At 40.3% G+C, this 23,112-nt stretch overlaps 1 protein-coding gene across 4 annotated transcripts in view; it reads right to left on the bottom strand.

Moving 5' to 3' along the window:
- Nucleotides 1–23,112, bottom strand: part of LOC123507834 (junctional adhesion molecule B-like) — a 157,435-nt gene that overhangs the window by 14,586 nt on the left and 119,737 nt on the right. For 3 of the 4 annotated variants that reach the window (XM_045261086.1, XM_045261087.1, XM_045261085.1), the window contains 2 exons: nt 13,174–13,320; nt 1,627–1,735 (listed from right to left, as the gene is read on the bottom strand). In XM_045261086.1, the coding sequence (XP_045117021.1) occupies nt 1,627–1,735; nt 13,174–13,320 (256 nt within the window). The remainder of the gene's footprint in view (nt 1–1,626; nt 1,736–13,173; nt 13,321–23,112) is intronic. The other variant, XM_045261088.1, reaches the window with a different exon arrangement.

Genomic DNA, 23,112 nt, shown 5'->3' with positions numbered 1-23,112 from the left:
GCGCTGGGTTAAAAGTCTTGGGTCGTGAAGTACTCGCCGCTCTATTCACGAGAACATTGCAGCCTCGAGAATCAGCTGGAGAAGCAGAAGATGGAGGAGGAGGAGGAGAAGGAGGAAGAAGAGGAAGAGGAGGAAAAGGAGGAGGAGGAGAAGGAAGAAGAAGAAGAAGAAGAAGAAGAAGAAGAAGAAGAAGAAGAAGAAGAAGAAGAAGAAGAAGAAGAAGAAGAAGAAGAAGAAGAAGAAGGAGGAGGAGGAGGAGGAGGAGGAGGAGGATAACAGCAGCAACAAAAACAGTAATGACAAAAACAACAACACCAACTAGAGAAGAACAAAGCTGATGGTCGTCCTCCACTTTCAGTCTTCCACCTTCATCCTGGTATGTCTTCCAACTGTCTGTGTCTTGCGTCTTTGCTCTTGTGCCTGTCTTTCTTTTCCACTTTCCACCTCCACTCCACACGACGTTTTATGTTACTTTCTTTTTCCACTTCACTCTGCTTCATGCAATCTTGTTTCTTTATAGTCCACTTGTTTTTTTTTTTCTTGTTTTTTTATCTTCTATTGTTTGTTTCCTTCGTCGTCCTTTATATTTCACCTTTTTGGTTCCATCACTTCAGATATTTTTTTTTTTTATATTTCACTCTCTATTTAAGTTCATTGTATTTTCGACGCTTAAACTCCATTGCAATCCACTTAACATTATAATTTCTGTTTCCATTTTCATCCACCTTCCATTTCTTATATTCAAGACGTATTTTCTTCGACTATTTCTAAATACGTTTCAGTCATTAGTCTTCCCATATCTTCCACCTGTCGAGTCTTTCAACTTTTACCTTCACCTGAGCTAATCTTCCACGTCCACCTTTCCGGAAATAACCTGACAAAACTTTATACCTCACTCAAATTAACTTATGAGGATCCCAATCTTCCACCGCCACGTGATACTTCTCCACCTGTACTCGTCCTTCACTCCCACCTGCCTTGAATTAATTACCTTTCAAATCAATAACCACCACTCCCACGGAAGTCATCGGTCTATGCCTCTCTTTTCCTTTACCTCTCTCCTTCCTCACGATTTTCACTAAGGGTTACTGCCTAAAATAATACAAATCATGGCTATTCTCTATTAGTAATCCTGTGCATAAAGTCAGCTCTCATTACTGTGATGGACGAGCGGCGACCCTTGCACTCAGCAGCCGCCACTCAAAAGCATTACCTCTACAACGACCACCCATCACCCAGCCTGGGATGCGAGCAGGAAGAGGAACAGTGGCTCGGCTTTTAAGCTGATTCAAATAGTAGTAGTACTAGTAGTAGTAGTAGTGGTAGTGGTGGTGGTGGTTTAGTAGTAAGAGTGGGCGTGTAGATCGATATAGGAGTAGCATTAGCAATAGTAGTTACTAGAGCTCATTTTAAAAGCAAGAAAAAACATCCCTGTGTCTCATGTTTTTCATACTTATGCGCGCGCACACACACACACACACACACACACACACACACACACACACACACACACACACACACACACACACACTACAAAGACAATAGGCGAGTACAAACTTTTAAAATCTCATAAACGAACCAGAGAGAGAGAGAGAGAGAGAGAGAGAATGACGAAGCTTTACTTACTCTGAACCTTAAGGAAAGTCATGTAAGAGGTGGGCGGGTGTGTGGACGTCTGACACTCATACTCCCCCTCATCCTCCTTCGTCACGTTCTTCAGGTGCAGGAACCAAACCTGTACCGAGAAAAAGCAAAAGATAAAGTTAATATGAAAACTTGAGGCGGGAATAAACAAGGCGCAAAGTTAATGTGACCCCATCCAATTGAACTTTCACGAGGATATTGGACGTGAATAATACAATGGAAGGTAAAGTTAAAATGATTCAGGATGTACTATGTTATTGAAAGGTATAAGGGGGAAGTAAAGGTTAAAGTGAGTGGAGAGGATTTTATAGAAGGATATCAGATAAAGAATTTAACCTTTTGACTTTCGTTACATCTTTCCTTAATTAATAATCACTGTGAGACACCTTTACTTGTTCTACAGACACTTTAAACATAGAAAAATTGCAAAATCTATTCATTTTTTAATATTCCTCTACCTTTTACTTATGAACACTTCACCTGACCCTTGTGGTGATGTTTCGTACCACAGTGAAAGAGTTAAAACTGTCTGATTTCAATTTCTAATATCAGTGTGAGAAAGAAGCTAAAATTTACTTGAGAAAATACCATTGAAAGGTGAGGCAAAGACATTTCAATGTGAACTACAGCAGGTGAGCTTCAATGCATGAAGGTGAAAGAAATATGACACAAGATCGATCGAAGAGCTAATTTGAGATTGGTACCTCCTTTTCAGAACCATAAAATCACATTAACGTCACAAGTTATTTCAGCAACTGTCAATTTCCTGATGAGTATGAAAGTGATACGAACACCTTGGTGACACCTGTCCTACTTATAATTCTCTCATTCTCTCTCTCTCTCTCTCTCTCTCTCTCTCTCTCTCTCTCTCTCTCTCTCTCTCTCTCTCTCTCTCTCTCTCTCTCTCTCTCTCTCTCTCTCTCTCTCTCTCTCAAGCACTCCACCTGTCTGTCTTTCACGTCCATGCTCCGCCTTCCATCACTCGTCACGGTGCTCCTAGTCAGGTACCCTCGCCATCGAAGTCTTTCCTTTGTTCAACCTATCCTGTCTGTCATTAATTTCCCACTCAAACCTGCTGCTGCTCCTCGCCCTCACCTTTACCTGTATATATTCCTGAGGCCTCATTACCGACCCCCGCCACTCGCGACACCACACACTTGTCTCACGTCACGCACTCCCAGCATTCCTCACCTCGAACACTCTCCACACCGCCTCTTATTATTCTGCTCCTCTTATTACGACATGCGACGTCCTGTACGTGCACACTCATACACATAGACCGACGCACACGCTCTCTCTCTCTCTCTCTCTCTCTCTCTCTCTCTCTCTCTCTCTCTCTCTCTCTCTCTCTCTCTGCCATTCTTTACTTGATCTATACACTTATTCATATATTTTTCTAACTTTCTGACAATAAATATCGATAGTGACTTGGATTAGAGTAACAGTTCTACAAAGTAATTTATTATAGCTCCTAAATGATATTTTTGTACTCTTACTCTATGCTACTCCTTACTTACAGAATAACTTTTAACAAAAATTACTGAAAATACAAAACCTGGGCACTGGTAATTACTGTCGACGTGCGCTCCGTTTATTACTGTCGTATTTTGTACCATTGAGTCTCTGGCGTGTTTTCTATAGAACGACATACTCAGACCCCGACGTTCCTGCCACCCCATTTCCTAATTAATTTTTCACCTCCCGGCCATACAATGAAGGATGCGGCGACGAGCAAGGTGACGGAGACCTGACTAAACACCCTCAGGACACGAATGCTCATATATAGAGTACTGGAGCAAGGTCGAATCATATACCAAAATTTTTTCCAGTATTTCCAGCGCCTGTAGTTGTATTTTTTTCTCGTTTAGAGTTTAAGTAACCAGAATATTAATAAAGACTGCCACATGTATGTATGAAGGCTTCTTGCAGCTTCTATTTTGTTCTTATAGTGCCATTGCAAGTCAATATGTAAACGAATGAATCAGAATATTAGGTTAATGATTAAAAGAGAAACAATAGCATTTTTTTTTTTCCTTGTTGTGAGATACACCAGGTCTCAGTGATGCGTACTAGAAGGCATTAAGAGACACGAAGTTAGAGGCCAACCTTCATAACGATGCAAATAGAGGAGGATGTGATCTAGGTTATATATATCTCCCTTCCAGGAATCTCTCTCTCTCTCTCTCTCTCTCTCTCTCTCTCTCTCTCTCTCTCTCTCTCTCTCTCTCTCTCTCTCTCTCTCTCTCTCTCTCTCTCTCTCTCTCTCTCTCTCTCTCTCTCTCTCTCTCTCTCTCTCTCTCTCTCTCTCTCTCTCTCTCTCTCTCTCTCTCTCTCTCTCTCTCTCTCTCTCTCTCTCTCTCGATGCTCTCAGTAACCAACGGAGCATGAAGGTTTAATAAAAGCTAAAAGCTAACTCACACAATGGCGACGTGACGGTTTTAATTTGTCAGTCTTCCGCAAAAACACACTCGACAGATCTCTATTTTCATACACTGTAAAGGTTGAGACAGATGCCGAAGCGGAGGCGGAGGTGGAGGAGGAGGAAGAGAAGGAGAAGGAGGAGGAGGAGGAGGAGAGGGGGATAAAGACACCCACATTCTTCATATTCCAGCAACGGATATAAAACTTGAATTTCTCTTTCATCTGTCTGTCTACCAATCCGTCCGTTTGTCAGTCTATTTTCAGGCTAGCAATGTTTTATACAGACTTTCCTTTATTCAGCCCTTGTTTGCCTGTCCATTTTCTTTCACCAGTGCTATCATGAATCTGGTGGTGGTGGTGGTGGTGGTGGTAATAGTAATAGTAGTAGTCGTCATTTTCATCTATAATTTTTTGTCATATATGTTGATGGCAATAGTAATAGTAGAAGGGATCGTCATCTTTGATCTTTTATTATTTTTGTCATCACTAAAACATTCTCTTTACTTCCCTCCCCTCTCTCTCTCTCTCTCTCTCTCTCTCTCTCTCTCTCTCTCTTTGTTTATACACACACACACACACACACACACACACACACACACACACACACACACACACACACACACACACACACACGGCATCATACACTCTGCATGGCGCCAGCACTTAAACACACGGCTCCATTCACCGCCAGAATGACACAATTACTGCCTCGTCTAAGCGGCGCCTCGCATGTCTTTGCCTCCATGTGTGTCCTGCCACTCTCACAACCACGCCTCCGCCTTGTGCCTCACGAAACACCCCCATCAATCCAGAGGTTTTCACACACTTACTGATCATGCATAGAGGCCAGATTTACTCTCTCTCTCTCTCTCTCTCTCTCTCTCTCTCTCTCTCTCTCTCTCTCTCTCTCTCTCTCTCTCTCTCTCTCTCTCTCTCTCTCTCTCTCTCTCTCTCTCTCTCTCTCTCTCTCTATATATATATATATATATATATATATATATATATATATATATATATATATATATATATATATATATATATATATATATATATATATATATTTATATATATATATATATATATATATATATATATATATATATATATTTATTTATTTATTTATTTATCTATCTATCTATCTCTATCACACACACATACACACACACACACACACACACACACACACACACACACACACACACACACACACACACACACACTGGCTTCACAAGCCAGAGGACCGGGGTTCGATTCCCCGGCCGGGTGGAGATATTTGGGTGTGTCTCCTTTCACGTGTAGCCCCTGTTCAACTAGCGGTGAGTAGGTACGGGATGTAAATCGAGGAGTTGTGACCTTGTTGTCCCGGTGTGTGGTGTGTGCCTGGTCTCAGGCCTATCCGAAGATCGGAAATAATGAGCTCTGAGCTCGTTCCGTAGGGTAACGTCTGGCTGTCTCGTCAGAGACTGCAGCAGATCAAACAGTGAATTACACACACACACACACACACACACACATACACACACACACACACACACACACACACACACACACACACACACACACACACACACACACACACACACACACACACACACACACACACACACACACACACACACACACACACACACACACACACACACACACACACACACACAAACACACACACACACACACACACACACACACACACACACACACACACACACACAGACGTCATTATTCCGGCTGTTTGGCATAAAAGAATCATTTCTCATATCTCGTTTTCTGCATTTTCTCGCCCAAATTATGTGAAGAATACATTATTTTCTCGTCATATTACACAAATACAGGTTCCTCATTTTTCCTTTTCCTCTCCTCCAGCCTTCTTTTCGACCTCGTTTTCCTCTCCTTCCTCCTCCTACGTCTCCTTCTCCTCCTTCGCCTTCTTCACCTCCCTCATGTAATTATTCGGCAAACCAAGACATAATTTCTACTTATGTTCGGTTTTTTTTCTATCTTGGGACATTTATATTATGAATGCGACGTTTGGTGGTCACGCTACGAACACATTGGGTATAAATAAAGGCTACGCTAGCAAAACGCCACTGTGAATTGCACCATCAACCTGGATATTGAAAAGAGGGGAAAAAATGCCAATAGCTGACAGGTGACAAACTGCGCAGGTGTGTGTGGCTATGATTTCCCTCCCCAGCACTTCGCCTTCCTCGCCCTGCCCTTGCCTCAGTCTCCAGCGCTACCTGCAACTTCCTACCCCTGTTTTCCTTCAGCCCTTCCCTGAGCTTTGCAGGTTCTTGGTCTTTCTTCAAGGTCATCAACTTTTTTTCGGCGTTTTCTTTTTTTATGGTCGGTTTTGCTATATATCTGATTATTGATGCTGATTTGATTTCTGACCTTATTGTGTTATTGGTATTTTCTATATAGTTTTTTTTTCTGATTTTTCATACTTAATTTTTATTTACAATATGACTAACTACATAGTGTGTATTACTTATTGGCCTATGATTATTGTTACTTATGAATATTACTACCGTTACAAAGTTTATATATTTTAAATCTAAATTCTAAAAATATATTTCTCAACGTGTTTTTCTTTGATATCATTCTCTCTCTCTCTCTCTCTCTCTCTCTCTCTCTCTCTCTCTCTCTCTCTCTCTCTCTCTCTCTCTCTCTCTCTCTCTCTCTCTCTCTCCTCGATAAGTCACCCTTGGCGCTCCTTGTCTCCTTCCCCTGCCTTGCCTGACGTCACGGTTCATCCTCTTATTGGTGCTTGAGTCTGCCGCGGTTACCTACCCTTAATCACTCTTACCTTGAGACTCCGCTTAATCCATTACTCTCACGGCTCCATCTCTCTCTCTCTCTCTCTCTCTCTCTCTCTCTCTCTCTCTTACTAATCCAAAAAAATTAATACTCGCAGGTGAAGTAAGAATTGGGGTCTTAGTATTAATGGTAGCAGGAATTGTAGTAGTAGTAGTAGTAGTAGTAGTTGTAGAAGTAGTGGTGGTGGTGGTGGTGTGTGATAGTAGTAGTAGTAGCAGGAGTTTTTGTTATTATTGTTGTTGTTGTTTACACTTTACGGGCAAACACATAAAGCAAGAAATAACAATAAAATAAAAACACTATAAACGATAAAACTAACTTCTGACCGATATGAAACTCTCTCTCTCTCTCTCTCTCTCTCTCTCTCTCTCTCTCTCTCTCTCTCTCTCTCTCTCTCTCTCTCTCTCTCTGCGTATATTACTGCGTTATTTCAGTGTCCTAATTAAGTAATGGTGTTTCTTCCTTTAATGTCGCTGACTTTTCCTCTTCAAGTACCTTTTTGGGTCATTCAAGCTACTTTTCTACCTTTCATTGTGTTGGTAATTACTGCGGCAAGGCGCTGTAGTCTTATCACTGCTACTATTCTTGTCCTTGTTATCATCGTCATTATGTTTGTTATTACTATTTTGTTAGTTGTTTTTATTGTTACTTGATTTATTTCGTTACCCTCTCTCTCTCTCTCTCTCTCTCTCTCTCTCTCTCTCTCTTGAACGCTTCCTCAGTCATTTCCTTTCATTTCTTTCCCATTTCTTCTGAGAAAGTCGCTTTTGCCTTCACATCTCACTCATCTTCATTATTTCCTTTCATTTCTCCTGCACGCATTTCTCTCTCCATTATTCCTCCACCACCATTTCTTACTCTACACTCGTTTTTTGTACCTATCAATTTCGTTTTCTTCCTTTTATTCCTCGTGCTGGTCTCTCCCCTCCTCTTCCGCCTCCTCTTCCTCCTCTTCTGCCTTCTCTTCGCTCACTTGCTCCATCCCCAGTTTCTTTCTCCCGTTCCTTTCTATTCCTTCCCCCAATACGAAGATGAGATTGCCCTTAACAGTATTGCAAGACATACCCTTGATAGAGACGCAAAGCTCCCTTGATATCTCTTTTCCCTCTCTGCTCTTCCTTCCCCTTCCTCCTCTTTCTCTTTCTCCTCCTTTCCCTCTCTTCTGGTCCCATCCTGCTGCTGTTATTTCGTTGTCATTCCTTCTGCTTCTTGTCATATTTCTCTAACGTTTATTTTATTGTTTCCTAACCTCTCTGTTCCTTCAGTTTTCTTTTGTTTTGCTTTCATTTCCTATTTTATCCAGTTTTTATTGCTTTCTTTTTTCTTTTTATTTTATGTTATTGGTGTGATTCTATTTTTTACTCTTGTTTTTCATATTCTTCTTCTGTTCATGTTGTTTTTTCCTATCTTTTCATTTTTTTTTTTTCGTTTATTCCACTCTTATTTCTTCTATGTTACTGATTTTTTCTATTTTTTTTTTTTACTTATTTTTCTGTTGATTTTATTCTTTCATCATGACCTTTTGTTTTATTTATGTCTATATCTAACGCTATTCTCGTTTTTTTTTTTTCCTGTTATCGCCCTGCATTTTTTTTTTATTTTGAACTTCCCCTACTCCTACTGCTCATTATGTTTATTCTTTGCCCTTTTTCTTTTACTTCCAATCTATACAAAGTCCTATCCTCCTTTTCTTAGCTTGTTCTTTTAGTCCCTTTCTTTCTTTTCTATTATTCATCTCCTCCTTCCTCCTTTAGCCATCTCTACTAATTCTAATGTTATCCTTCCTGCTTCATCTCTTCCCTCTTCTAATGCAACTAATCCTATTTCACCTCCTGTTAATCCCCCTCCTTGTCCTTTTCCAGCTTCTTTTCCTCTTATATCTTACCAACTTTACTCCTTGCATTTCTCCTTCACCTTTACTCTACTACATATTTTTCTTACATTTAATTAGTATAGCTTTTCAACAAGATGGAAGCGAGAAGTCTGTTGATGCTCACTCTTCATTTGTGTTGCCTTTTAGTCTCCCCGTAATGTCTATTGATAGTATTGCTTTTCCTCTTCATTTCTCGCCAGGCCCAAGATCTATGCTGATGCTCGTCTTCCTTTATGTTCACTTGCGTTCCTCCTACTAATGCTACTACTACACCTGCTCCTTCTGTAATTACCAGGCATCCTTCTTCATTATGTCTCTGCCGTCTTGTAAGCAGTGCCTGACAGAAGCAGATCCTTCCTCCACTCAGTCCTCCTTTTCTGCTTTCCCACATCACGTTCTCTCTCTCTCTCTCTCTCTCTCTCTCTCTCTCTCTCTCTCTCTCTCTCTCTCTCTCTCTCTCTCTCTCTCTGTGTGTGTGTGTGTGTGTGTGTGTGTGTGTGTGTGTGTGTGTGTGTGTGTGTGTGTGTGTGTGTGTGTGTGTGTGTGTGTGTGTGTGTGTGTGTGTGTGTGTGTGTGTGTGTGTGTGTGTAATAATAATAATAATAATAATAATAATAATAATAATGATAATAATAATAATAATAATAGTAATAAAATCAAGGGAGAACACTTGAACGAAACATTATGCGAGGAACGAAATTCAGAGAAACGAGCTAAAGCCACCGAAACAAAAAGAAAAAAAAGGAGTTATGTAAAAAAAAAATGATGTGTGAGGCAAGGATAAGTAAGAAGTAAGTTGCTAAGATAAGACTTAGAAGGGAAATGAGGAGGAGGAGGAGGAGGAGGAGGAGGAGGAGGAGGGCAAGGAATTATGAGGGAAAAAGAGTTACATTTGTTGGTTGTAAGAGGATGATGATGATGATGGGACAAGGATAATAATAACAACAACAACAATAACAACAGCAACAAGACTATTACTCTATAACGAAAACGAAAACCAAGAGCAAGGAAACGGAAATAAACACAGGAAGAAAAGAAATGGAAGCTGTACCAAGAGGAGGAGGAGGAGGAGGAGGAGGAAGAGGAGGAGGAAGAAGAAGAAGAAGAGGCACCTGTACATGAAGGAGAGAGGAATGTTAGTTGCAACATTAGCAAGTTTGACCCTTGAGAAGCCCTCCTGTACCTCCACATAACTCTTTGATCCTCATCACACACGCAGTTCGGCGGGACTTTACAGGGACTTGTGATATACGAGTGTGCCCGGGAAGGCTTATTACTATACCCTCCATTATTACCTGTCTCTCCACAACGCTCACTGAACAACTTTGAAGTAAGGCGCTTCCCTCCTTCTCGTCCAAAGGTACTCATGTGAGCCACTTCCCTGCGACTTCCCTGTGACTTGTGCACACTACACCTACTTCAGCCAGGGAAGCACCTATACTTCTACTACAAGTCCTACTACTGGTACTACTATGACTTCCTCTGCTTCTTCTATTATTATCACTACTACTACTACTACTACTACTACTACTACTACTACTACTACTACTACCACTACTACTACTACTACTCGTGTCCCAATGGTGTTTATTTAGCTTTCCGTCACCTTGCTCGTCGCCGCATCCTTCATTGTATGGCCGGGAGGTGAAAAATTAATTAGGAAATGGGGTGGCAGGAACGTCGGGGTCTGAGTATGTCGTTCTATAGAAAACACGCCAGAGACTCAATGGTACAAAATACGACAGTAATAAACGGAGCGCACGTCGACAGTAATTACCAGTGCCCAGGTTTTGTATTTTCAGTAATTTTTGTTAAAAGATATTCTGTAAGTAAGGAGTAGCATAGAGTAAGAGTACAAAAAGCATTACTAATTAGCTACAATGATTTAGTAGAAATATTACTCTAATTCAAGTCATTATAGATTTTCATAGTCAAAGAATTATGATAAAGATATATGAATAAGTATATAAATAAAACAAAGAAAGGCAGAGAGAGAGAGAGAAAGAGAGAGAGAGAGCACGAGAGGAGGTTAGTGAAGGCGTGGCACCATCAGATCTCTTCTCCCTCTTAGTGAAGAGCGCTTAAAGGACCTCATGAGTGGGGTGAGAGGCACACGGAACAGCCAGAGGACGAAATATTGAGGGAGACGAAAATGCGAAATCAGCGAAAAGAACAACCATAATCGTAAAAGGTGTAATCGAAAGCTGTGGCGGCGATAGGGTGGTGGTGGTGGTGGTGGTGGGTGAGTGTCTGCTGCGGTGCTACGAGGCATATCCTGAAGGCGTAGCGACGTGGTGGTGGTGATAATGGTGGTGATGGTGGTGGTGATAATGTGGGTGTGTGCGTCGGTGGACAGTGGTGGTTTTCAGGTGTGTGTGTGTGTGTGTGTGTGTGTGTGTGTGTGTGTGTGTGTGTGTGTGTCTAGACATGTACACACTCAGCGCAGTAGTGTTAAGGATTCAGTGTAATGATTTTTAAGACTTCTCTCAGTTACTGCTTGACAAAGAAACACTCAGGAATGACTGGCAGGGCATCGTGGAATAGCGTGGGGAGGAATGTCATGTAACTTAGTGAATGAAGGAAAAATGTAACGTAGCAAAACAACTGTAAGAAGATTCCACTAGACAAAAAGGAGAGACAATAAAAAATAATCTTGAAATGCAGCTGGTGTCAAGAAAAACGTAATCTACTTGTATTGGGACAGACTTCAAAAGAAAGAAAGAGGTAAGTCCTGATAAAAAAAAAGTGCTGGGGATACGTAGAGAAGCGCGCTGGTCGAGTAAGGCAAATAATGCAGCGTAAAATTGGTTTGGACAGAGAAAAACACGCTGATCGCTCAAGTGTAGGAGTCTTGCGTCACTGAATCAATGTGTCTGTCAAGTTACGAATGTTGAGATGCGCCGCAAATTGAAGGGAGGAAAAGCTACGGATCAGGAAGAATAAAGAATACTAAACTGATGTATTTCTCACTGCAATGGTGCCGCGTATTGTGTTCGTTGCGCTTCGTGTGAGTTAATTATAGTTGAGATTTCATTATTTTTTCATACTGGAGTAACTGAACTAAATGTCACTTGCATATATCACGTAGAATAAAGAGGAGGACTTGTCTCGTCTAAATTGTGTTCATATATTATTTTCTATTTTTCCCCATTCCTTATTTCTTTTTCCTTCTCGTCTTCATCCTCATTTCTTCAACTTCCTTTATCTCTTTTCTTACTTTTCCATTCCCGTCTTTTATTTGTTTTTCTACTTTTTCTTGATCCTTACAATTTTTCCTTTCCTTTCCTTTCATACTTTCTATATCTCCTTGTTTTCCTTCTCTCCTCCGTCCCCTTGCAATCTTCCTTTTCACCTTCATATTCTTTCTTCTATCTTTTAATCTTTCCACTCTTATCCTTTTACCTCTAACTTATTTCTTTCCTCGTTCTCCCTCTCCTACTTCTCCTCCATTAGTGATTATCGAAATGCATAACTCCTTTTCTTCCACTCTGATCCTATTTAGCTTCTGATGATTTGATAGAAATGAAAAGGCATTTGATCGGCCGCTACCCACTGCATTCCTCTCAACGACACTCCTTTATATTCTCTTCTTATCATTCCTTCCTTTGTTCCTTGTATTCTTGGCAAGAACTAAGATGTGCAAGACAAACACGGAGAAAAAATAAAGAAATTGTGAGAAAAGAAGAGTTGTCTGGGCACATATTTGACTAACTCTCTCTCTCTCTCTCTCTCTCTCTCTCTCTCTCTCTCTCTCTCTGGTAATGCTGCAAACCTGAAATATAAAGTCAACAGAGTATCACCCCCACGTAAACCTTCTGCTAAGTCTTCTTGATGACCTGAGAGTTTTAAGCCGCCAAGCTGCCTCCCTGACGACCTCCAGCCTCCTCCCGCCTCTTTCCTCCCGCCTCCTGACTCTCGCCACCACTCCATGAGAACACTTTCCTTCAACAATTTTTCGTGTATTTTTTCTTCTCTTTCTGTATCACACTAGGATGGAATCAGATTGTAAGAGAGAGAGAGAGAGAGAGAGAGAGAGAGAGAGAGAGAGAGAGAGAGAGAGAGAGAGAGAGAGAGAGAGAGAGAGAGAGAGAGAGAGAGAGAGAGAGAGAGAGAGAGAGAGTAAATTTGCCACTATCCACACACACACACACACACACACACACACACACACACACACACACACACACACACACACACACACACACACACACACACACACACACACACACACACACACACACACACACACACACACACACACACACACACACATACACACAAGGCAGAGAACATTACCTTGTACTAAAAGACAGAACATTACTTTCTTATTGATTCCTGTAAATATTCTAACCATATAGAATAAAGAAACACCGAAGAGATAGATATAAAAGGTACAAACACAAGCAACTCCTGACCTGCGTGTGTCTGGAGTCCTTTTTGTGCGGGTGTCTGGAATGGGAGACGAAGATGCGGTGGTCTCCCGTGAAGACATTTTCCCCCATGGCCAGCAGGTGCATGTCCCGCCGCCTGATCCACGACACCCGCTGGGGAAGATGGAGGAACTTCTGACACTCAAACGGGTTATAGAATAGAAAGGGTTAATCAGTAAGAGAATAGTGTGAGCCAGTAATACATATAAAATTATTGAAGCATTGCCGAGAGAGCGGGAAAATATTCAGAATGTTACGTTGCAATACACTCTCTGCCAACAAATACGAGACGGAATTACAAACATTTTAGTGATGAGTTACAGAGAGCACGGTTAGAAGAGGCAGTTCATTCGGTAATACAGAAGCAAATTTTAGAAAGATCGTAGAGAGAGCAAGGGAATGTTATAAATGTCACGCTACAATTCATGTTGTCAATGAAAAACACTTCAGTGAAAAGGAGTTTGAAGAGACAGAGAAATTATTGTAGAAGGGTTGCAGGAAATCAGGAAAAAAATGAAAAATCACAGAACAATATGAATTATAGGCAGTTTATAGAACAATGATAAGGAAGTCAGTAAAAAGAGCACCACTCACTGAAGCAGGCAGAAAATAGACAGTAATGTCAGTATAATATTCAGTATGGAGCAAAGAAACATAGATGAGGAATATAGGTACTTTCGGGAAGGATTTTAGAAAGGATAGCTAGAAAAAAAAAGACCACTCTAATATTGTATGCAAAAAAATCACAAGATAATCACTGGTAAGAAGTCAGCGCACCGTTTAGAAAGTGACACGAAAGTATTGATATTAGATAGTTCAAGGAATGAATTACAGAGAGAAAAATTAGAAGAAAAACAATTAAATAAGTCATATAATTATTCAGAATGTCACGGTCAAATAGAAATAAATATAAACACTTTAATGAAGAAATGAATACACAAAAGATAACCTAGTAAAATATAAACAAACTAGAAAACTCCCAGAAATCACGAAAATATTTATAATGTCACGTTATGATGAAAAAAAAGCATATTTGAAGAAAATTACATATAGGAAAGTTGCACAAAATAAATACAGATCGTTCAGTAATGCATAAAAAAGTATGAGTCGAACAGCGAAATAACCAAAAATTCACGCAATAATACGAATGGAGATTATAGGTAATTTAGGGAAGAACTGTTGAAATTAAAGTTAAAACAGACATCATGTAATACGGACAGATTACAGGGACAGGATCACAGACAGCAAGTCACTAATAACCTTTAGACAATCTCGTAACAATCAACACAAATAGAAAACATAGAGACTTAACCCCTTCAGTCGTGCGGCATCAGGTAGGTCTTATTCCGGATGTCAATAGAGGATTATATAAATTTCAGGATGATCTTTTTCGTAATGGAGTGACTTAAATAATATCCACTTCAACACTGTAACGCTTTATTCTAGCAAATGGCATAAGGCACATGTTATCAGAGAATATAGTAAGTGGCCTGATATAAGAATAACCAAGAGAAAAAACATCCTCGAAATTAAACAGAAATATGGTAATTCTTCTCAGCTAACAGATTTCTCTTCACACACTTTTCAAAGCACAAATACAAATATCACGTTTTCAAAGAATTAAAGGCTTACAGAGAGAGAGAGAGAGAGAGAGAGAGAGAGAGAGAGAGAGAGAGTACAGATAACTTGCCACTAATCATAAAAACGAGGATTATAATACTTAAGAAGGATATACATAGAGCAGACAAAGAGGGTTACGTAGTGATAAATAGATAGATAATTGAAACACTTCGGGAGGAGTTATAAAGAGATCGTAAACAGCGATAGTTAGTCACGCACCAATACAAATAGGGATTACAGTAACTTGTGTGGGTGAAGGAGGGATTAAATAAACTCTTCTTGCAGGATACAACTACAAGTCACAGCTCTGTCAGGCTCACCTCAAAGTACATTGTAGGATTAGAGTCACTGTGAGAAATGTTAAGCGGGGGAAATAATAGGAACACGTAAGTCAGTTAAAGCAGTAAAAACACTTTCCATCTCAGTAAGAGAAATATGAAAAAAACGTTAAAACTGTCCTGAAAGAAAGAAAGAAAGAGGAAAAGTCTAAGGAATGAGAAGAAAACGTCAAGTCAGTTAGGAAAGCAAAAAAAAAAACCGAAACTTAATAACATTTGAAGTAAAGAGAAAAGGAAATAAGGAAAGGAAGCAAACGTAGAAGTAAGACAAAAGACGATATTTCTGTTACAAAAGCGATAAGAACACTTAATACCAGTTGAAGTAATTAGAAAACGTAATAAAGACGTAGACTCAAGGAAGCTGATTTAGAAATTCACCAGAAGCTAATGAATCAGTAACACAAATGACTCGGCTGCTCAGAGTAAGCGAAGAGGTTACGGGAGAGGAGAGGAGAGGACTGAGAGCCAACAGGGAGTGTGTGCATTGAATCAGGGCGCGGCAGTCGATCAGTAAACCACATAGAAGGGTCTGATTAACACGACCAGACTCAGTCAAGTCACTGATTAAGACATTTGGTTGATTAGCACTAAGAGATGAAGATGATTATGGCTACCTGGAAATGAACCCATGACTGTTCATCGTTACTTTCAATGAGTTTAGTCAGCAGGTCTTGCAGAGGAGTCACATGAGAATATTCTAACTCAGGTGAGCTGAAGATTGGGAGATTTTTGTGATTAGCAAATACAGTATTCTTAACACAAATTAATGAATAAAATCAGCGTTATTTCGAAATATTAGTCAATCAATACTTCTTTTTCCATTAATGTCTGATTAAAGAAAATAAATTCCAGCGAGACTGAAATTGGAAACAGGAGAGTAAGCAAGATTATGTCAAAACAAATTCATGGAAAGAATTGTTTTGAATTATAATATCTTGTTATGTTGTTTCATATATCAATAGGTTCAGGCTAACAAGATTGAGTTCCGGAGAATAAAGGCAGAAACTGAAATGTCAAAGTGACTAAATATAGACAAGCACTTACAAATTACCCGAGGACAAAGTAATCAACAGTATCTGTTTCATGCCCGATAAACGCACTTAAAAAAAACTTTATACTATATTAGATCAGAAAAGTCAACGTCAAATGAGAGTGGAGAGGGAAACTGAAATCATTAACCATAGCTCAGTGATTATGGGAGCCTGAGGGTATAATCAAGCAACATAATTAAGAGCATTTCATCAAGGTGACACTCACTGAAGCAACGATGACGAGATTCGAATGATTGTATAATGGAAAGAACATTTGATTACCTGAGGAAGGATCTATAAAAGCCATCGGGTATATCTTCACCAAAAAAATTAAGTAATTATTATCCAGCACAGGTGAGGCCAAGAGACTAGGATATTTGAGTGACTAAGCCCAGGTGATGATAAGAGTTACATGAGGGATAAATTAATCAGTAGAATCCGTGTCATCTGGCATTATTACAGTGAGCAGCACACATGAGACCACATAAGAGCAATGAAAGTCACCGTAATGGAGTTTTAACGCACTTGAAAGTCACTGTGATGAAGCCAAAGTATAATTAGTGTGCGCATAATAGAATCTCAAGGTAATTAGACTTGACATTAAAGAGTCTTCAAGTAATTAAAGTCAGCACTGAGGAGTCTTGGGATCATTAAGTTCAGCAGGGAGTCATCAAGGTCAGTGCTGAATCATCAAAGTCACAAGCGGACTCAGCACAAGGAAGACGAAGTAATTGGTCAGCACAAGACAATGGGTAGTTAAGACAATTAGAGCTGAGGGGAAGTTAGACACAATCTAGGTCATCTTGATAGGGAGAAAGGGAGAGAGGAAGGAGAAGGCGTGGAGGAGACTAGACCGTAGAGATGGGAAAGGAAAAAAAGGAGATAGTAGCGAAGAGGAAAGGAAGAGAAGAGAGGAAAGACGAGAAGAGGAAGGGGAGATAAGAATGAGATAAAAAGGAGAGATACCAGAAAAATTGAGAGAATGGGAGAAAAGAGAAAAGAGAGAGGAAGGAATAACAGTAGAAAGAAAAGAAGTGAGAAGGGGGAGATGGACTGAGAGGAAGAAAAGAAAAGAAGGAATGAAGAAGAAGAAGAAGAAGAAGAAGAAGAAGAAGAAGAGAGAGAGAGAGAGAGAGAGAGAGAGAGAGAGAGAGAGAGAGAGAGAGAGAGAGAGAGAGAGAGAGAGAGAGAGAGAGAGAGAGAGAGAGAGAGAGAGAGAGAGAGAGAGATGAAACAAGTAAGTTGTAATTAATGAGTCTGGTGGGAGAAGAAAAACTTTTGGGGTGTAAATAACAGATTTTTTTTCATTCCCCTCATGTTTTTGTTATATTAGCGCTACCTCTTCTTCATCCAGCCTTACCTCATAACCTGGAGAGTATTCCCTATCCCTCCACTGCTCCCTATCCCTACACGGCAAGTCACACGTCTCCCTCACCCGATACAAGTGTGTCCTATAGCCATTACTTCCTTGTCTTGACCTTGTCCTCTTCCCGCCTACCCATTCCCTCTAAGTCGTTCATACTGTATCTAAAAGTATTCGATTACAAATAGGTGTAAATATTTTTATCAGTATTTTTCGACATTTCTCTGAGCCTCATATAGAATTGTCACTTTTGTTACAGTTTCCATCTTGTCACGACTTCTTCCAGGTCTGGTTTCACTAGGACTCTCTTCAAAGATTCACATTCACGTTTTAATGGACTCTTTCCTATAGATTAAGCGGAATTCTTGTCAAGCTTCCACTAAAATAATACATGAACGTTGAAGACTCTTATTTCTATTACTGAGACCTCTACTTCTATTGAGACCGCCGCGCGTGTAGGTTTGATGGCTACTTGCAGCTTCTTTCATCATCTTATCCTGTGTTATCATTGTCTTGTGTTCCTATGTAGACCTTATTGAATATAGTAGAGAAAAACCGAAGGATACGTTTAAGAACACAAACTTCTCACTCATAGCTCTACATCCCTCTACTCACTCAGAGCTTCCTCCTCTCACTCCCATCTGTGTTCTCCTTCAACCATACACTCATGACCTCCTCTAGGTGATGTAGAGAATCGTAAATTAACTTGAATGCCTAATAAAGTGTACTATACACTGTTAGATGAAAAGACTAGGCGATGGTACGTTTAAGATAATCCTCACAGCTATGCCTTCATATCATGCGTGCATTACAAGCTACCTTCCCCTCCCACGTGTTGTATCTTTGTTCTATCAACCTCTTCAGATGTGCCACGACCTGCCGCGCTGACGATGTTCTACCTGTATAGATGGTGGTGACATCTTCCTTTAGAAAGCCGATGCTGTCACTGTAGCCTATTAGACGTGGTACTGTTAAGGCGATGAATGTTAAATGATGGTCACACTCAGTTGGCTCTCTCTCTCTCTCTGTGTCTCTCTTACTTTGGATCTTTATTTCAGTCTCTGTGGAACCATTTTTTTCTCTCTCATGTAAACCTTTTTTTGTCTCAGCGGGCCTTTTTTTCTAAATGGACTATTTTTTTTTCCTCAGTATACCTTTTCTCCCTCACCGTTCCCTTTGGTCAGCGTCCCTCTTACATAAACAAAAGCCTCCATACCTTCCTAAATAAGCTCACTCCAGGCTTACTTCCACTACTCCCACGTTTAATTCCCTTGTACTGTCAATCCCTCTACGACCATCACGACCTACCTCACGCTTCCCTACCTTCACTCTGCCAGGAGGAGGACCAGAGCCTCATACACACCAGGTTATATTCATAGAGATCCTTCAAAGTTCACTGAAGCGGGAAATTATGCAATGGCGTCAGTGGGTATGAATGAAGGGGTGAATAACAAGTGGTGAGATGAATAAAGAAATGCATGAGGACGTGGATGGTGAAAGGGTGAGATCCATGGTTCTGTGTTTTAATTAGCGAGTATATTCGAATTATTTCAGAGCCTTTATATGTAATGTTTTTGAATTAGATAAAGTTACATAAGGTTCGAATTGATTAAGTTAGGTTACGTTAGATAAGTTAACCACTTCAGTACTGAGACGCCTTTTTACCATGAGTTTTGTGTTCCATTAGACGATTTTATGGACATTAGCAAGGGTCTTTGGTGATCAGAAGATTAATGGCTGGTGTTCCCTGTTTTAAGTAACCTAATAAGTTTCTGAGGCTGAATATGGAAACGCGGCATGGTAGTGAAGGGGTTAAGGATATGTTAGAATTAGGTTAAGTTGGGTGTGGTAAAGAATAAGGTAGTTAAAGTAAGGGCATGACACGTGAAGCGATGTGAGGTAAGGTAAGGTAAGGTAAGATAGAGTAGATTAAAACAAGAAAAATAAAATGAAAGTTTGTGTAAGATTAAGGCAAAGTCTCTCTCTCTCTCTCTCTCTCTCTCTCTCTCTCTCTCTCTCTCTCTCTCTCTCTCTCTCTCTCTCTCTCTCTCTCTCTCTCTCTCTCTCAAAGCAGGTCTCCATTTGCATACTTAAAAAAAGCAGCACAGGTTCTTATTAACGCCAATTGGATTTATGAATGACTCGTCTGTTTATGATCGCTGAATTATTTACTCCAGATTTGTTGCAGCATTTAAATGACTTACTTGTTTTTATTTACAATTTGCAAAGTAACATCATCATCATTCTATTTGCCCAGTCCCCCCTCGTGACCATTCCTTTCCCCTGCTCCATTTTCTTTGCATCGTTACTGGAGTTATTGAAATATTCGGTTTGGACATTTTTCTTTTTTTCATCTCCATATTAATTATTTTGTTTTATCATTTATTTTTTTCCCTTTTTTCAGCTCGGAACATTTTGAGTAATAACTTTTTTTTTTATCTGGAGGTTTGCTATTTTATAAAACTTTTCTTTTTTATTTCACATTCTCATGAAAGTTAGGTTTTTTCTGCAGTATTTCCGCGAATTTTGCTTGCGTGTGTGTGTATGTGTGTGTGTGAGAGAGAGAGAGAGAGAGAGAGAGAGAGAGAATTTCTATGAATACACTGCTTTTCTATCTTTTTTTTCCAAGTTTCTCTAAAGATACTCAGCATTATAACTTCCAAAGGATTTATAAGAACGTAATATTTCTTTCCTCCACAACAGCATTACCATGAAAGAGCCGTTTTTGTGGTCGCATTTCTGACTACTGCTGGAGAGGTAGAAAAAAACACCACAAAAAAAAGATAACATAGAGAAGGAGGCACTGGAAATGAAAAGAGAAATGTGGTGTCTGAAATAACAAATCTGTCTAACCTAACCTAACGTAAATCTAACCAAACATCTTCTTCAGGTGTAATTCTCTCCATACCTGTAATGATGAGGTAATGGTGACAGGGATAATGACAGTAGTAGTAGTAGTAGTAGTAGTAGTAGTAGTAGTAGTAGTAGTAGTAGTAGTAGTAGTACCCATACCTAAGATGAGATATTGGTGACAGGGATAATGACAGTAGTAGTAGTAGCAATAGTAGTAGTAGTAGTAGTAGTAGTAGTAGTAGTAGTAAGTAGTTGAAGCAGTAGACGTAATAATAATGATAAAAGCAACAACAACAACAACAGCACCAAAACGAAAATAAGAGTAAAAAAAAGGGAAATATTACTCAACTCACTCAAAATAACCCTTAATGAGCCCACCGCAAATATTCCATGAAAATATAAACTTCTGCCAAAGAAATTCCTGGAAACACTGACTCGAGAAAAAAAATAATCTGAAAGTAAACTATCTTGCCACAGAAAAAAAAATAAAAATGGTAAAGAAATGAAGCACATGGAGAGGAAAGGCAAGCTGACATTTTAGAAGCACCAGCGTCGAGTAGGGAAGGATAACCGACCGAAAAAATTCATATGACCTTAGAAAAATGAATCGTGTTTGTGACGTGTTTTGTCTGACGGGTGACGAGATGAGAGGGGAAGAAGAGGTGAAAAAGAGTGAAAGAACAGAAAACAGGGAAGGAAAACTAGTTAAGGAAAGGAAATGAATCGAGTGAACAAGAAAGCTAGAAGTAAAGGGAAGATGGAATAAATAAAGCGAAGAGGGGGAATAAAGGAAATACACAAGGAAGAGAAGAGAAAAATATAGGAGTTGAGGAAAGAATGGTAATAAGGATGGAGAGATGAGAGAACAAAATGAGATGAAGAAAAGAGTTAAAAATGAGAATAAAGTAAAGGAAAGGAAGAAAGAAGGAAAGTGAAGGAAAGAAAAGAGAGAGAGAGAGAGAGTAGAGAGAGAGAGAGAGAGAGAGAGAGAGAGAGAGAGAGAGAGAGAGAGAGAGAGAGAGAGAGAGAGAGAGAGAGAGAGAGAGAGAGAGAGAGAGAGAGAGAGAGAGAGAGAGAGAGAGAGAGAGAGAGAGAGAGAGAGAGAGAGAGAGAGAGAGAGAGAGAGAGAGAGAGAGAGAGAGAGAAAATGAATGAAGACAAGGACAATTAGGAGTAAAGAAAAGAGAAAGGAAGAAAACAAAAAGTGAAGGAAGGACGGGAGGGGAAGGAGGTAAAAGAAAGGACAAATAACATAGAAGAGGAGAAGGAAGAAGAGAAGAAAAGGAGAGAACGAGAAAGCAAGGAACCCAGAAGAAAAGAGAGGTGGAGGGGGAGGAAAAAGGGGAGGGAAGAGGGGAAGGGGAAAGGAAGGAGGGGTTATTCAAGGGGGCAATGACGGTGTGGAGAAAGATATACGAGTAACGATTCAGCAATTATGCGCCACGAGTAAAAATTTGCTATTAATCACCACCACCACCATGATATCGAGCGTGGTGGTGGTGGTGGTGGTAGTGGTGGTGGTGAAATTAGGCAAAGATAATGAATGGTGAGGGACTAAAATAAACTGAAGAGAAAATAGAAAAAAAGTAAGAAAGGTAGTAGTGATGATAATTGTAATGATGATCTTGCCTTTAAAGCTTAAATTTAGGTGAACGATGGGAAAAATATAAGAAAATTGATATACGAAAAAATTATCTTTCATCTTTATTAGAAAGGAAGAGAGAACACACACACACACACACACACACACACACACACACACACACACACACACACACACACACACCACCACCACCACCACCACCACAATACCACAGTCCAGGTCGCCATGTCGTAGTGAAAAAAATATCAAGAAAAAATCAGCCCTAAATTCGGAGTTGGTGCAAAAATATCGCCAGAGGATCAAGAAAAATCTTTTTGGACACTCCTCACAGATGAGATTTGGAGGAGGAGCAGGAGGAGGAGTAGTAGGAGGTAGAGGAGGAGGAGGAGGAGGAGGAGAAGGAAGCAATCTAGTGAAGGAGGAACAGCTCGAAGGATCAACTCACCTCCTTCTCCTGCCTCTTCCTCCTCCTTCCCCTCCTCCTCCTCCTCCTCCACCTCCTCTTCTCCTCCTCCTCCTCCTCTTCCTCTACATTCCTTTTTAACTGTACTTTCCTATTTGTATCTTCCTTCTCACCATATTTCATTTTTTTCCATTTTACCTATTTTCCTCGTCTTCCTTTTCCTCCTCCTCCTCCTGCTCCTCCTCTTCCTCCTCCTCCTCCTCTCTTCTTTTTCGTCGTCGTCTTCGTCATGCTCCTTCTCCTTCTTTACCAGCTCCTCCTCTTCTTCCTCCTCCAATCACCTTACCTCACATCCTTCCATTTCCTCTTTTACTCTACTCTTCTTAACTTTCCTCTCCTTCCTCCTCCTCCCTAATATTTTCCTTCTCCCTCTCCTCATTTCAGCCACCTAACCTCTCCACTTTTCCTCCCTTATTTCCTGATGTCCTCCTTCGTTCCCTCGCCATCATGACCTAACCTCTGCTTTCCTCCCCTTCTATTTCCTCCTCCTCCTCCTCCTCCTCCTCCTCCTCCTCCTCCTCCTCCTCCTCCTGCATCCTTCAGATCTGCTAAACTTCTACTTCCGTAACACTCTACACCACCACCATCACCACCACCACCAATACTACCACTACCATTACCTCCTCCCCCCCTCTCCTCCTCCTCCTCCTCCT

Source organism: Portunus trituberculatus, chromosome 23, assembly GCF_017591435.1.
Source record: "Portunus trituberculatus isolate SZX2019 chromosome 23, ASM1759143v1, whole genome shotgun sequence".
Classification (NCBI taxonomy): domain Eukaryota; kingdom Metazoa; phylum Arthropoda; class Malacostraca; order Decapoda; family Portunidae; genus Portunus; species Portunus trituberculatus.
The sequence above is the reverse complement of the archived record's forward strand: the minus strand, read 5'-3'. Positions and strand labels throughout refer to the sequence as shown.